The 13,722-nt window shown below is 58.2% G+C and overlaps 3 protein-coding genes across 6 annotated transcripts; all 3 read right to left on the bottom strand.

Annotated features, from left to right (window-relative positions):
- Nucleotides 1-1,562: 1,562 nt before the first annotated feature.
- On the bottom strand, nucleotides 1,563-4,034 carry C1QB (complement C1q B chain). Of its 4 annotated transcripts, none has more exons than XM_074609594.1 (3): nucleotides 3,936-4,034; nucleotides 2,637-2,799; nucleotides 1,563-2,298 (listed from the first exon to the last, which is right to left on the bottom strand). In XM_074609594.1, the coding sequence occupies exons 2-3, from the start codon at nucleotides 2,794-2,796 to the stop codon at nucleotides 1,724-1,726; spliced, it is 735 nt and encodes a 244-aa protein (XP_074465695.1). In that variant the 5' UTR covers nucleotides 2,797-2,799; nucleotides 3,936-4,034; the 3' UTR covers nucleotides 1,563-1,723. The 4 variants fall into 4 exon arrangements, with proteins under 4 accessions (XP_074465695.1, XP_074465693.1, XP_074465692.1 ...); XM_074609592.1 differs by having other exon boundaries at nucleotides 2,637-2,861; nucleotides 3,936-4,011; XM_074609591.1 differs by lacking the exon at nucleotides 3,936-4,034 and adding an exon at nucleotides 2,962-3,063.
- A 1,068-nt stretch (nucleotides 4,035-5,102) lies between these two features.
- C1QC (complement C1q C chain) lies at nucleotides 5,103-7,303 on the bottom strand. Its single transcript, XM_074609588.1, has 3 exons — nucleotides 7,186-7,303; nucleotides 6,341-6,530; nucleotides 5,103-6,110 (listed from the first exon to the last, which is right to left on the bottom strand). The coding sequence occupies exons 2-3, from the start codon at nucleotides 6,519-6,521 to the stop codon at nucleotides 5,554-5,556; spliced, it is 738 nt and encodes a 245-aa protein (XP_074465689.1). The 5' UTR covers nucleotides 6,522-6,530; nucleotides 7,186-7,303; the 3' UTR covers nucleotides 5,103-5,553.
- Nucleotides 7,304-8,473: 1,170 nt separating this feature from the next.
- Nucleotides 8,474-10,782, bottom strand: C1QA (complement C1q A chain). The gene is made up of 3 exons (XM_074609612.1): nucleotides 10,586-10,782; nucleotides 9,618-9,789; nucleotides 8,474-9,480 (listed from the first exon to the last, which is right to left on the bottom strand). The coding sequence occupies exons 2-3, from the start codon at nucleotides 9,778-9,780 to the stop codon at nucleotides 8,912-8,914; spliced, it is 732 nt and encodes a 243-aa protein (XP_074465713.1). The 5' UTR covers nucleotides 9,781-9,789; nucleotides 10,586-10,782; the 3' UTR covers nucleotides 8,474-8,911.
- Nucleotides 10,783-13,722: the final 2,940 nt, after the last annotated feature.

Consider the following 13,722-nt stretch of genomic DNA (forward strand, 5'->3'; position numbering starts at 1 on the left):
CCTCCGCTGTATTGACTGCACCTCCGTTTGTGTCTCCTGCAGTCCTGCTGAGGGTTCAGGGGATTTAGCCGATGTATGCTGCCTGGCCTCTGTTTTGGGGGTCAAATACCTACTTTTTTCCTCCACCTGCCCTGATGACCAGATTTTATTTGGGACGCTGCATCGCCAGCTGCGAAATGGCACGAGTGTTGCAGCTGCATTTTAAAAGCAGCTCGGTGCTCCCGCGCAGGGAGACCAACGCCCGGCATTTCTGCCCTGACTTTCTGACGGTAGGTAGAGAGGGCTGGGGACGTGGGGTGGCTGCGCTCCTGGGGACAAGAGCCACAGGTTTTGCTGGGTGAAGGACCAAGCAGCGAGGTGGCAAGGACAAAGCGTTAACGCAGGGCTGCAGGAGGCGGCACTAATCCTGCCGGGTGCCTCCTCCCCGACCTTACGGGCCTCACGCTTCTGCCCAGCAAGCTTTGCCATCCCGGCCTGCGGGACGAGGATGCTCCCTCGGCGAGGCGAGGGCTGATCCAGTCTCCAGTGCCACCTGCCGGCAAATCATCCCGGACAGACGCTGGAGCCTCCGAACTGGCCGCACCAGTGCCAGTCCCTGTCCTGCGCTGGGGCAGGGAGACCTGTGCAGCCCAGAGCTGTGGGGCCCTGGACCCATAAGGAGGTCCCGAGAGCTCGGTAACGAGGTTTCATAAAAGCCAGCCCATATCCTCCTCCCCCGCCTCCAACCCTTTATCATCATTCCCTTCAGCCGGCCCTTTTCAAATCCCAGATCCCCACGAAAACTCTCCTACGTCCTGCCCACCCCGTGTACACCCCCACGGCTTCACACCCCACAGCTCTTGGTACCACCTGCCATGGCTGGGCTGGTGGCTGTAGGCAAACCTCCACCCAGGTACAATGCTGGATTGTCACCTGCCCCAGGGACAGGGGTGTCCTTGGGGTCCTCAGCTCTTACTCATCTGGAGGTCCTTGGATCTCCAAGGGGGCTTGGGCTGTGCTGTAGGACTTGCACATGTTGGTCCCCTGCTGGGTTTATGGGGCTGCTCTGGACACTGCCCGCCGGCACCAGGGGATAGCCATGTGCCCCACACCTCTGCCATCGTGGCATCGAGCTCTGGCTTCCCCACACACACCTGGCTCATCTTCTCACAAGCTTCGACAAGCCTCTGTGGATATTGGTGTCACCACCACCCCAAAAAAAAAAGTCTAAGAGAGGTTGGCGTCCCCAACTCCTACCAGCCCCAGGGCTCTCCAGTACAGCACCATATCCAACATCTCCCCATCGCCCACTAGTACCCAGTGGCCCGCATTTTCTTACTATGTCGTGTGTCCCCCCCTCCAGCTAAAGTCCAGGATTCCTCTCCATGTTCTCCTAACCCTGGGATGGGACTTTCTCTGTGTGGCTCTGGAAGGAGATACTCAGCGTGGGCTGCAGTAGGAACTGCATGAATTGCCTGGTTCTGCTCTGTAGCAATGAGATACTGCACCCAGAGGTGTGGGAGGCCATGCCCTGCGTATCTGAGCATTGTTTGAGGGGGAAGAGGCAAATCCTAGGCAGGAAGGAACCAGCAGCACAAGGAGCTGTCATTTAATGTGCAAGATGATTGGCAGAAATGGGCTTAGGGCACCAAACCTGGAGCAAAGAGTCGTTTCCAGGGGTCCTCAGCCCTGCAGGGTCCAGCTAGCAGCAGGGGAAGGGCTGCAGAGAGACACCATCAGTGGACTAAGCATCGGGAAAGACCAGGAAGCCGGAGAAGATGCTGTCGGACCCTTCAATCCCCACTAGAGAGTTCTTCTCTGTTGGCTCCAGCCAGACGGATTCATTCGCTGCCACCTTGAGGACCACGCCACCCGTGGTGACCTGGTAGCTGCTGTGCACATAGTCACAGAAGGTCACCACCTTCTCACCCCTGCTGCCACCCCGGCCCTTTTTCACACTGAGGCACAGGTTGCTCCTGGAGGTGACGTGGTAGGTGAAGTAGTAGATGCCTGGGACTTGGCAGATGAAGCGGCCATACCGGTTCTCGTAGTGACCCTTCACATTGGTGATGATGCGATCAAAGCGGATGGGCTGCTCCCGGCGTGGGTAGGAGCTGATGGTCCTGGCAGCAGAGAAGGCGGACTTGAGGGTGGCCTTGTAGTCACCAGAGTCCCCCTGAGCGCCGGGGGGTCCCATGGGACCTGGTAAACCCTTTGAGCCTGGGGGGCCCCTAGGGCCAATCTTCCCAGGGTACCCCATCTCTCCTGGGTCTCCCTTCTCCCCCATGTCTCCTTCATGCTCCACCTGGCCAGGGGGACCTAGAAAGCAGGATGAAGAGTCATTGTGGTCACAGTCGAGCACCACAGATCTGCAGAGGGGGCACTGGGAAGGAAACCACCGATACCTGTGCTGGGGTACGGGTCAATGGAGGCCCCTGCCCACCCTTTGCTCTCATGCACCCTCCCTCCCCAGGTTCCTTTGGGTGCTCTGGTCTGTCCAGCCCCTTCTGTCTCCAAGCATCACCCCCACCTGATAACACCCCAAAGGGACTGGTGGAAAATGGATGGCTTTCCCAGGACTGCGTGCCTGGCACTGCCTTTTCCTGCTGTTGGTATTCACAAAACAACACTTTCCCCACCTGCAGCCTCCTCCTTACCTCGGTCGCCCTTTAGGCCATTCTTCCCATCTCTGCCATTGCTGCCAGGCTGTCCTGGTGACCCTGGGATGCCTGGGATGGTGCCATAGGTCTTGCAGAGTGTGCCGCTTGCAAGCTGCCCTCCAGCCAGGAAGATCAGCATCACCCACACGGTCTGCATCTGCTGGAGCACAGAAGGATGTCAAGGGGCTTGCCTTGGGCGGTGGGAGGGCACTCTGTGTTGCTCTGGAGGACAATGACTAGAAGCACTTTTGGGTAATACCATCAGGGAGGGAAAACATCCTGCTGCAGAGCCAAAGCCATTCTCACCCCACTCTTAAATTACCAGTTTACAAGTGCCCAGAGCTTCAGTCACATGAACATTTGGGGACGGGTTAGCCTGTTCCAGAGGTCTGATGTCCAGCCTGGCCATGATGCTGCCGCAGGCATGTGCTGCAGGTCCTTAGGGCCACACCTGCAGGGTAAAACCCTTCCCCAAGCCAGAGCAGTTTCATGATCTGCAAGGGGACAACTCTTGCTTTCCACCAGCATATCTGAGGGGCAGCTTTAGTCCTTGTAGATGGCAATGAAATCCCCAAGCCTGCTCTCCTAACCACTGTGGGGTCCTGTTGTGTCCTGCCACATGCTTGCTTCATCCCAGAAGCATTTCTGTATGTAACCAGCCCTACTGGGATAGTCATCTGGGCTTCCAGTCCCCGGGGTCCCATCTTCCATCTGCCCTCCCTGCATCCCACAGCTCAGCTCCTTCCTCCAGCTCTTGGTGCAGGTGCATGTGTGGTAAGCACTGGGCATTTGGGGGCTGTATCTGGACATCACATCACCCCACCCATGCTCTCTGGCCCCAGGTGAACTCTCCCAGCACTGAAACTCTAGTCAGCAGGAAAAGGAATCAGTAAGTTGGGTACCTCTTCTGCAGAAGCTCTGATCTGGATGCAGCAGGCACAAGGATCAATCCATGGGCTCGCAGCCAGGGCCCAGGCAGACGACAAGAGCATCTCAGGGCAGGAGAACACCCCCAGGGCACCTTTCAGACTGATGCCGAGTCCCTGATCACCCCTGTGGACCTTTGCCATCTCCCTTTGCCATCTCCCATTTCCCCCAGGTGGAGCAGAAGGGCTCGGGGTCCCATCGGGGATCTCCACCACCCCCAGCTCAGTAGCCCCCTTCCTCTTCTGCCCCAAGCCACAGCGAAGTGCCAGTGATGCAGGGGGTGGCTGTCACCCTGGTGCTGCTGGGTTCCCCGTGTGCTCCTACCTGCAGCGGAGAGCTGGGGCTTAGCCTTGCCAACATCTTGCTTACCTTGAACCCCTTGTTGCACGGATGGAGAGGTGGACCGGGACACACCAGCGTCCTGCTTGGAAATGACTGTGAGGAGAAGCAGAAGTTTGCTGCAAGGGTTATTGTGAAAGGATTTGGGCCACATCCCTTTTTTATCTTTAGCTCCTACCCTTTCTTCAGTGTCACTTTCATATCCGCCGTGCGCGGATGTCAGCTCAGCAGGACATGCTGTCCCCAGATGGCACCCTGGGGCCCCTCAGGTGTACAGCTCTGGTCCCAGGGCACAGAGTGATGTTCGCTCTGCCCTGCAGGGTCTCTGGGTCCTGCTCAGGTGTGCTTACTATGGGGAACACTGCCGTGAGCTCCAGACAAGTTTAGGGTAACCCCTTAGGACTGTAGACGTGTCCATGCACTTAGCATCCCTCAGGTTTCTCTGCACATACCCAGCTCTGCTGGGAAGTACTGGCCACCCCAGAGGATGCTACAGGGTCTCAGCATCCATCACCTTGAATCTGTCCCCCAGGCTCTCCTAAATGTTGTGGATGGGAAGTGATTTCACCCTGCGGTAAAAGCATTTCCAGTCCTGATTTCTGCTGATGCCTTGTGGAGGTGAAGCACAGGACGTTCACGGGAGATGACCTCCTTTTCCACTGTACAGAGTGTGCCACCAGGAAGAATCTCCATTGGGTTTTGGTGGGCTCTGAGCCCATGAGCTCCTTTGGTCTGTCTCAGGGAAGCCAGTGCCTCCCCTGCCCTGTCCCTGGTGAGGCTGGGACCCTGCGGATGTCCCAGCAACTGGAGGCATGGTAATGAGGTTCACTGCATGATCTGTGGCCTTCTGCAACTGAATTGCATCCACTTGGAGGAGAAGGGCAGTAGCAGGGCCCCTGCCTGGAGTAATGCCCTCGGTGGGGGCTGTGTGCATGGGCATAGGAACCGTCCCCTTCCTTCGGTCAGTGGAGCTGGGGGTCCCACCCTGCCCAGTAAAGCCAGGGTTGTGAGTAGTGCGTAATGCCCAGTGATGCTGAGCATGGCCGAGCCAGAGAGGGCTTGGGGACAGTCTGATGCCACGCAGATGTCCAGATGTCATGCACACACACACACACTCACGTGCATACCACATCCATCTGGCCACACGTGGTGTCTACCTGAAGAAAGGTAAGTAGTGGAGGAAAAAAGACGCTGGGCCAGGAGCACTGGGGAAGGATTTATTGAGATTTTCCACAGAGGGGTCACAGCAAAAGGGCTGTTGCAAGCCTGCTCCAGGACACCTGGCTGTCCCTGGTGCAACCCAGGTGGGAAGGGGAGAGACGCAGAGAGACCTTTGGCTCTGTCAGCAGAAGGTAATGTGGGGTTATCAGAGTGGACGCACGTGGCAGTGCCAGCAGGACCCCGGGGGCTTGGCACGGTCACTGTGGGTGCAGGTGCATCCAGATGTGCCTGTTCCCCTTGTTCAGCAAGTACCTGCCCTCAGCCCCCAGGCCAGCGGTGTGCAGCTGGAGGCTAGGGCTGAACCCCTTGCTGGGGCTTCCCACCCAGCAGAGGAAACCTGGAGCATCAGCAACAGGGGGCAGTAAGCAGCAGCATTTGCAGGGCAGGGTGATGAGGTCGGCGTGCTGGGGTGGACTCTGGTGGTCCTCTAGTCTGGGAAGAGCAGGAAGCCCGAGAAGATGCTGTCAGAGTTGCCGATGCCCACCATGCCATTGTAGTCATTCACCGCCAGCCAGACCTGGTTCCCAGCACCCAGGCGGAGGAGGATTCCACCAGAGCTGACCTGCATGGTGTTGGTCTTATGGTCGCAGAAGCTGGCCATCTTGATCTCATTCTTGTACAGGATGACGCAGAGGTTGGCTGTCTGCGAGCTATGGAAGACAAAGTAGTAGAGGCCGGGGATCTTGCAGGTGAACTTGCCTGTGGTGGTGTTGTAGTCGTGATTGGTGTTGGTGATGACGTGGTTGAACACCAGGGGGACATTCTTCAAGGGGTGCTCGCTGGTCTGTCTCGTCACTGAAAATGCTGACTGGTGCTTCTGCTTGTAGCTGCCTGGCATTCCCGGCTCTCCAGCCATACCCATCATCCCAGGGTCTCCAGGAGGACCAGGGGGACCGATGGGGCCAGTCTTGCCTGGCAAGCCAGGGCTGCCCGGTTCCCCTTTCATGCCCTTGGGCCCTCGTGATGCAGGAGTGGCCGGGAGGCCTGTGGGGCAGTGGGGAGTGAAAGAGGGTGTCAATGGCAGAATGTGGGAGAGGTTCCTCCAGCCCCTTCCCTTGGGCAGGAGAGGGTTGTTGCCTCTCTCCAGCCTCCTCTACTCTTGCCCTGTCCACAGAGGATGCTTTCCATGGCCTGCAAACCAAGGCAGACCATCCATGGAGGACTCAGTGGCTCCCCTTCAACAGTCTGCGTGGTTCCCCTCCTCGCTCACTCACCTGGCTCGCCTTTGGCTCCCTTCAGCCCATCCCGGCCATCCCTGCCTGGTACACCTGGCATGCCTGGCAGGCCTGGAATCCCATAGCAGCTGGGAGGGGCATCTTCGGTGAGAGCAGACCCCAGATTCATGAGTAGGAGGGCGAGAGCCAGATGGAACTGCTCCCCGAAGCTCTGACCCATTTTGGTGCTCTGGAGCATGGAAAGGGAAAGAAAGTGATGGGGTAAGGGCCCATCTCAGGCTGGCTTCCAGGCTGTGGGGCAAAGGGGATGCTGTGCGATGAGGTTGACTGCAGCAGGATCATGCATCTGTGTTGGCTGTGCCCTCGGTGTGTCCCCCCCATACCAATTAGAGGTGGAGATGGACCCTGGGCTCATCACCACCCCCAGAGCAGCCCCTGATGGCACAAGGCAGGTTGGACGTTCAGTCTAGATGGAGCCATGAGGTTTTGAGGTACCCATGGCCAGCGCCAAGCTCTCCCGGTCCAGTGTCCCAAACTCCCTGCAGATGCATATGCCACTGCAGACCATTGCACCATGCGGCACTGAGGCTGGAGCTCCCTAGACCCAGCTGATCTCACCCCTCCTCCAGCGACAGCCTGACTTTCCCGGCTCTGCCCATCAGGATCAAGGCTGAGGATCTCCCAGGACAGTGCCTGGCCCAGGGGATTTGGCCTTTCCCCAGCAGGAACAAGTGTGCATCCCCCCCAGGACATGTGAGCAGCCTGGCAGCGCTTGTCATTCCTTCTCTGCCTCCTCTCACATAGCCCAGCACTGTGCCATGCTGCCGGACCCCCAGTCCCCACACAGACCACCCCAAAGATATGGACCCTGCAGCACCTCTTACCTCTGGTGAGGGGAGCAGGGCACGGGATCCTGCGCTGCTGAGCCCTCTGGCTGTTTTGGGCACTGCCTGCCGGCACAGCGCAGCGTGGATGACTCTCCGTGACACCCTCCTGGAGGAAGTCGCGGAGTTAGGAAAGGGCCCTTGGGGATCCAGAACCCCCAGCTGGCCCCCAGCCGAGTTTCACATCCTCCTGCCTGATTGTTTCCTCTGAGCAAGCACTTTCCTGGCTGTCCAGCGAGAACCGTACTTTTGCCACTGCAGCAGCAGGGGCTGTAAGGACAGAGGTGGGATGACCCTGTGCCAAGAGATGTGTCACAAACCCTCCAACCACCACTAGGGGACTAGCTCTCCACAGATCAGTGGCTTTCCACCATCCTTAACTCGTTTCTTAGAAGAAGGATGGGGAGCAGAGTCCCACGCCAGCTCCATGGAGCCAGAGCTGCCTGTTCAATGAAGGGCTGGCGCAAGGTCATCGCCTGGCTCTGATGGGAGATGCTGCAGCCCAAGAAATGAGGCTGAAGGATGCTTCTCCTTGAGGGTTTCTGACCTGCAGGTTGGCTGCCCTCTCTGCACCTTGTCCTGTGTTCCACCAGCTCTGTTGGGTGCCGGATTCACTGGGGCCCTGGCATCCCTGGTCAGGGTGTTCCTCCTTGCAGGTGATCTGACCTGCTCCTCACTGCTCTAGGAATGGAAACATTTGACTGCTCAGCATGTGTGGAGCAACTCCTCCAAGCAGCAGTACCAGGGTAGGACACCGACATGGCTTCCCTGATGCTTTCTGGCTGCCTGATACCTGCCTAGCCCGCCCTACCTCCCACTAGTCTCACCCCAAGCCAAAGAGAGAAGAACATCACCCCACGACCCCACCACCATCACCCCACAACCCCATCAGCCACCCTGATGTCCCTGCCCCTCCTTGCTGAAAGGCTGGAGGACCGCAGCTGCCTTTCCCCTTCCTGGGAGAGTTTGGGTACCAAAAGAGGACTATGTGGATGAGGTGCATGGTCTGCTGCCTGTACTTGTACTTAGCCTTGTACAGGACAGCTAGCTGGGACTCATCAGAGAAAGGACACACATAGGCTGGTCCCAGAGATTTCCTGTTCCTCCCTGTAAGTGGCAGCTCTGCTTGGACACTCAGTTCCCTCCTGTCCTTCTGCTTTTGCAGTTGGGGTCTGTGCTTGGCCAGGGGCAAGCTGGGATCACTTCTCTCCCTGGGCAGCTTGGGAAGGGACCCAGGACATTGACGGTTTGCGGAAGACGCATGAATATGAAAGAAAACCCAAGTGGCTGTCATGAAAGAAGGGTTTATTTATACTGATGGGAAGGACGTGAGAGGCAGTGGTGGCCCAGTGCCAGAAAGGCGTTTGCAATGGTTAGTGCAGCAGAAGCAGTGGCACACAGTGATTTCCCACTCAGGAGCAAAGAGCCAGAGCTGGTGAATGGCCCCAGTGGCAACTGGCCCCCTGCAGTGTGGGGTCTGAATGCCCGGGAGGAGACAGGGCTGCTGGGGCTGGGAGTCCTCTGCCTCCAGGATGGAGCAGGCAGGCGCAGCGCCTGGCCACTTTGTGACACTGGTGGAAGCACAGGATCCAGCTGGTGGCTCAATCCGGGGCTGTCCCTGTGTGCTGCCAACATAAGACCACCCCATGCACTCGCAGGGTGAAAACACATGCAGACACGCACACCGCAACGCTCTGGTGCTAAGCAGGTCTGGACTGGTGGCCCGTCAGCCCGACTGCGGGAAGACCATGAAGCCGCTGAAGACGCTGTCTGCCTCTGAGCCGCTGTAAATCATGCTGCCCCTGGCAGGGTCGGTGCTCACAGAGACCTGGTCGCCCACGGCCAGGCTGAGCACAGTGCTGCCCGAGTTCACTTGCAGGAGTTCGCGGCTGTTGTAGTCGCAGAAGCTGACCACATTCTCCCTGTTCTTGGTGATGCTCAGGCAGAGGTCACCGCTGGACACCACTTGGTAGGCGAAGTAGTAGAGCCCGGGGACACGGCAGGTGAACTCCCCAGTCTGGGGGCTATAGGAGTTCTCCTGGTTGGTGATGATGTTGTCAAACACCACAGTCCTGCCCATGGACGGTGGGGACTTCCGCGAGGCAGAGAAGGCAGGACGCGGCTGCTCCAGGATATTGCCAGCTTTCCCCTTGTCACCCTTCGGCCCTGGCTTGCCTGGGAGCCCAGGGGGACCATGCAGGCCATGGTAGCCCCGGTTCCCTGGGATGCCAGGAAGACCCGGCTCACCTGCATCCCCTTTGGGTCCCCGGATGCCTGTCCTCTGTGTTGATTTCCCTGGGGAGAAGTGGTGAGAAGGAGCAGTTCACGCACATCTATCATCTCCTGAGCTGCTCCCGCAGCCTGTGATGCTCCTACCAAGAAGCCTGAGGCTCCCAGGCCACCCACACCGCACATCGCTGGCTCCCCCTTACCTGGCTCTCCCACGTCACCCTTCTGCCCTGGCCTCCCATCAAGGCCAGGGACTCCTGGGAAGCCATCCTTGCCGGCTGGTGCCCAACACAATCCATCCTCAGACAGGACCATGCCCAGCACTGCAGCCAAGGTGCTGGTCACCAGCCAAAGCCCAATTTGCATCCTGCCTCCCTGCAAGCACAGGGGTGGGGGAATTGGGGACGGAGGCAAACACACATCAAACACACAAATGCACCTTGGACACAGACACGCAAGTGCTCTCATCAGATGCGTGCACAGATCTACCATGCCACCCGTGTGTTGTCCGATACAGATAGCCGGACACCATATGCAATGGTGAAAATAACTTCATGGAAGGATTTTGAGGCTGTTTCCTTGTGTGATCTGAAATCACTGACGTTACTGAAAATCTCTGACACGTGCCCATGGCAGGGCTGGGGGATTGGAAAGCCCAGGATGTGGAGCATGGCATAAACCCTTTGGTGCATGCCCTGGGGATGTGTGGTTGCACATCAGATGCATGCAGAGGATGCTTCTTCCAGTGTGGAGGGAGCAAGCACCAACGTATGGAGCAGTTGTCCCATGGGATGGAAAGCACAAATAAGGAAGGGGTGCAAGGAGATACAACAGAGGAGGAATAAACAGGAAAGGGATAAATAGGCAAAAGGGATCCAGATCTCCATCACGCAGAGCTGAGAGCGAGGAGGGATGTCCTGAGCACACAGACCTATCCCAAAACCTGGGGTGCTCAGCCCGGGACAAGCCTGTGGGATCCAGTGATGTCCGCAACCACATGGAGCAAGGACAAGTTCCTGTAGCTCCCTCCCTCCCCCGCATCATCTTCTCCCTCTTTTCCTACTTTAAACCCTTGTGGAGGGGGGAAGTAAAATAGGGGGGGGGGACACGGAGCAAGGACTGCAGAGCAGTGACAGAGGAGACGTGTCCCCAGCTATTTGGGGTGACTTACCTCCTTGCTAGGGGTGAAGACAGACCAGTCTGAGCAGCAGTACCGTTTGCTGGAAGCCCTTCCTTGGGAGCAGGGAGGAAGAGGATTGGGGTGGGGGGAGGATTACGGGATGTACTGGCATGCCCAGTGGTTTGCCTGGTTGGGAAAGAGAAGTGCCAAGTTTCGCTTTCTCTGCATGAGCTAGAAACTTGTTCCCCTTTCTGCGTTTGACCCTGGCTGTGCTGGTCACCGTCAGGGAACAGCTTGGTCAGCACAAGTGCAGCCCCGCAGGGCTCCCAGCCTGGCCAGCAGCACAGTCCCTGCAGCAGGGACCGGCGGTGACGGGGCACAAAGCAACACAAAGGTGGAGGGTGCCCAAAGGCATGCCACAGCTCTGTCACTGCAGCAAGGGGACAGGCGATGAGAGCACTAGGTGGCATGGCCATCCCAGGGATGCTGGGATCACCCTTGATGGCTCCCAGTCCAGGTGATGGGCAGAGCATGGCTGTCACTGGTACCCGGCCTTGTCGTTGCTGCTGCTGGGGACTGACCCCTCCAGATGCCCACCTTGGCACCGCACCCTGACGGAGCAGGGCTTCGGCGAACGGACTGTGAGTGACTGTGTGGCTCAGCAGGGCCTCGAGCATCCCTGATGAGATACCTCCTTCCCGCCGCCCTCACCTCAGTAGTTTGGGGACCCTGTCTCTGCAGCAGAGCAGGAGGAGATGGGGGTCTCTGGCACCCAGGTTGCTCCTGGTCCCCTTTGAGTGGCTGTGCCTTGCAGCAGCCAGATTTGAGCAACCCCAGGAACTGTGTGTGGCCTGAGCCAGACCTGCAAAATTAAAAAGCCAATGCCTCACACCACCGAGTCTAGGGAAGGTGCTGAGGGAAGTCCATTCAGCTGTGTCACAAAACGGCCCAAAACGCCACTGGTATCCAAGTCCCACTGCAGCAGGGAGCAGAGGGATGAGACGTGCCACAGTGACCCCAGCAGGTGGATGTCCTTGGGATCGCAGAAACCAGCCAGGTCCCACCGTGGGGGACGCAGTGGGCAGATAGGAGGGACCTGGAGCTTCTTTTCAGTCCTGTGGCAGCTGCACTGACCTTCATGAGAAAGCGGTGTTGGGGTTCCCAAAGCACTGCGGCAGCTGGAGCTCAGGGGAGGAAGTCCAAGGAAAGAGGACAGCGTGCAGGTCTGGGATCAGGGTGGTCCCAAAGCCAAGGGGGGCTGGCAAACCCTCCGTTCCCCCTGGCTGTCACCTCTGGCGGTCTCATGGAAGGTGTTGCACTGTTTCCAAAGCAGCTGAAAAAGGGAAAGACTAGTGTGGGACCAAAAATCAGCCCCAGAGACCCTTGCCGGACAAAACTTCGCTCATCAGTGCATCTCCATTAATAATTACCTTTGGGAATCTGTCACTGAGCTGGTCTTTAATTCATTGAATATATGCCCTCTTAATGCAATATAATACACGTTTTTAATCAAAATGTCACTCCGTAAAAAATCAGATGCCCAGAAGAAATGCAATTTTATTTTATCAGCAGAGTTCCCCTATCAACCAGACCTGTAATTGTGTCAAGAAAAGATGACAGGTGATTTTGAAAAGACTTACCTTCCACAAAACAGTGGAAGGTGTTTCTGGACAGTAATTGTATTTCTGCCCTATTGCCCTTTGTTAACACACAGCCAAAACGAGACCACTCCATCATTTCATACGGGATTGATCGATGGCTGTGTCCTGGTGCTCCTATGTCCTTTGTCCCTGACTGTCCCCTTAACCCCATTTAAATGCTGAATTACAGGGGGCTGGGTACGAGTTTCCAGCATCTCCTGGAAGCTGGTGTTGGTCCAGGTGGCACCTCCTCCAAGTCCCTGAGACTCCTGAGCAGTGCTTAAGCCCCACTCGCTTGGCTTTCAGTGTTGCTGCGTTCAAGCTAAGCCACCTTCTCCCATCCTCTGAGCATCATTCTCCTCCTGATCTGCAGCTGGGACATCCTCAGCTCCAGGGGGTGGCAGGCTGTGGGGAGCCGTGGGTGAGCATTGCACGGTGCCACCTCGGAGCCTTCTGCAGACCGTTATCTGCCAGCACAAAAATACCTCCACCCTGACCCTCTCCTACTTCCCCTTCCCATCAGTGGGGAGCCACGGTGCGGGCCGTGCCCGGCGTGGCGCAGGCAGCGAGGTGACACACGGCGAGGTGACACAAGGCGAGGTGACACACCGCGAGGTGGCAGTGCTGTCTCAGCCATGCTCGGTGTCACCCGCCCACCAGGGCTCCCCTTCCTCCCCCAAAACCAGGGGCGGAGGCGACCCCCCTGAGTATCCCCGCGTCCCCGGAGGGCACACCGCAGGATGCGCAGCCGCAGGGCAAGCACACGGGCACCTCTGCCCCGGCACCGAGCGGTCGGGAGCCGGAATAACCCAGCTGCCTCCCGCAAACACAGCCCCAGAGAGGTCGCAAGCACCATTCCCCGGAGCTGGGAGCAGTCTGGCAGCCCCGGAGACTAGGGCAGAAGTGGTGTTTCCTCAGCGAGGACCAAGCCACGGTGGAAGGCACAAGGGGTGGCGAAGCCCTGGCAGGTTATCCCTGCTGATACAGATCCAGCAGTGTCCCACCAGCACCACCGCCGGCAGGCTCCAGCATGGAGAATCGGAAAGGGCAACGGAAGAGACCTCCAGATGACATGAAACGGGGCCAAGCCCAAGGCAGAGGGGAAGGTGGGTGACGCTGGAGTAGCCAGAGGATGTAGGTGGGCTGCAGAGCCCCAGGCAGTACCAAAACCAGCCCCAAAGAGGACAGCCCTGGGCCTGGGGAGACCCGACCACTCTGGGGAGCACCTGGGGAGACACCCAGTGTGGGGAGCCCACCACTGCCTCCTGGCTCTGCTGCAGACCCAAGACCAGCCTTGCTCCAGACGCATTTTACCCTGAGCAACCCTCCTCCTTTCAGGATGGGCCATGGGGCACCTCCTTCACCTCCTTGTTGCCCTCTCACCTGTTGGCGCCAGGCAAGATAGGGCAGTGCCATCCCAGCCTTGCACCCCTTCACGGAAAAAAAGTGAGCCCTGCAAACCCTCCTCTCTGCGCCCGCAGCGCCTGCAGGCACGCATGAGCTGCCTGACAGCAGACAACAGGGAGAGATGCTCCTCCGCTGCCTTCC

Source organism: Larus michahellis, chromosome 16, assembly GCF_964199755.1.
Source record: "Larus michahellis chromosome 16, bLarMic1.1, whole genome shotgun sequence".
Lineage (NCBI taxonomy): Eukaryota > Metazoa > Chordata > Aves > Charadriiformes > Laridae > Larus > Larus michahellis.

What these genes read in the sequence shown, in the direction of transcription:
- C1QB (XM_074609595.1), bottom strand. Translation starts at nt 3,709, where the DNA reads ATGGCAAAGGTCCACAGGGGTGATCAGGGACTCGGCATCAGTCTGAAA. An exon ending in TCAGAGCTTCTGCAGAAGAG is followed by an intron (nt 2,800 to 3,541) that starts GTACCCAACTTA and finishes TCTGTGCTCCAG; the next exon opens with CAGATGCAGACCGTGTGGGT. An exon ending in TGGCCTAAAGGGCGACCGAG is followed by an intron (nt 2,299 to 2,636) that starts GTAAGGAGGAGG and finishes CCTGCTTTCTAG; the next exon opens with GTCCCCCTGGCCAGGTGGAG.
- C1QC (XM_074609588.1), bottom strand. Translation starts at nt 6,521, where the DNA reads ATGGGTCAGAGCTTCGGGGAGCAGTTCCATCTGGCTCTCGCCCTCCTA. An exon ending in GGGAGCCAAAGGCGAGCCAG is followed by an intron (nt 6,111 to 6,340) that starts GTGAGTGAGCGA and finishes ACTGCCCCACAG; the next exon opens with GCCTCCCGGCCACTCCTGCA.
- C1QA (XM_074609612.1), bottom strand. Translation starts at nt 9,780, where the DNA reads ATGCAAATTGGGCTTTGGCTGGTGACCAGCACCTTGGCTGCAGTGCTG. An exon ending in GGGTGACGTGGGAGAGCCAG is followed by an intron (nt 9,481 to 9,617) that starts GTAAGGGGGAGC and finishes ACTTCTCCCCAG; the next exon opens with GGAAATCAACACAGAGGACA.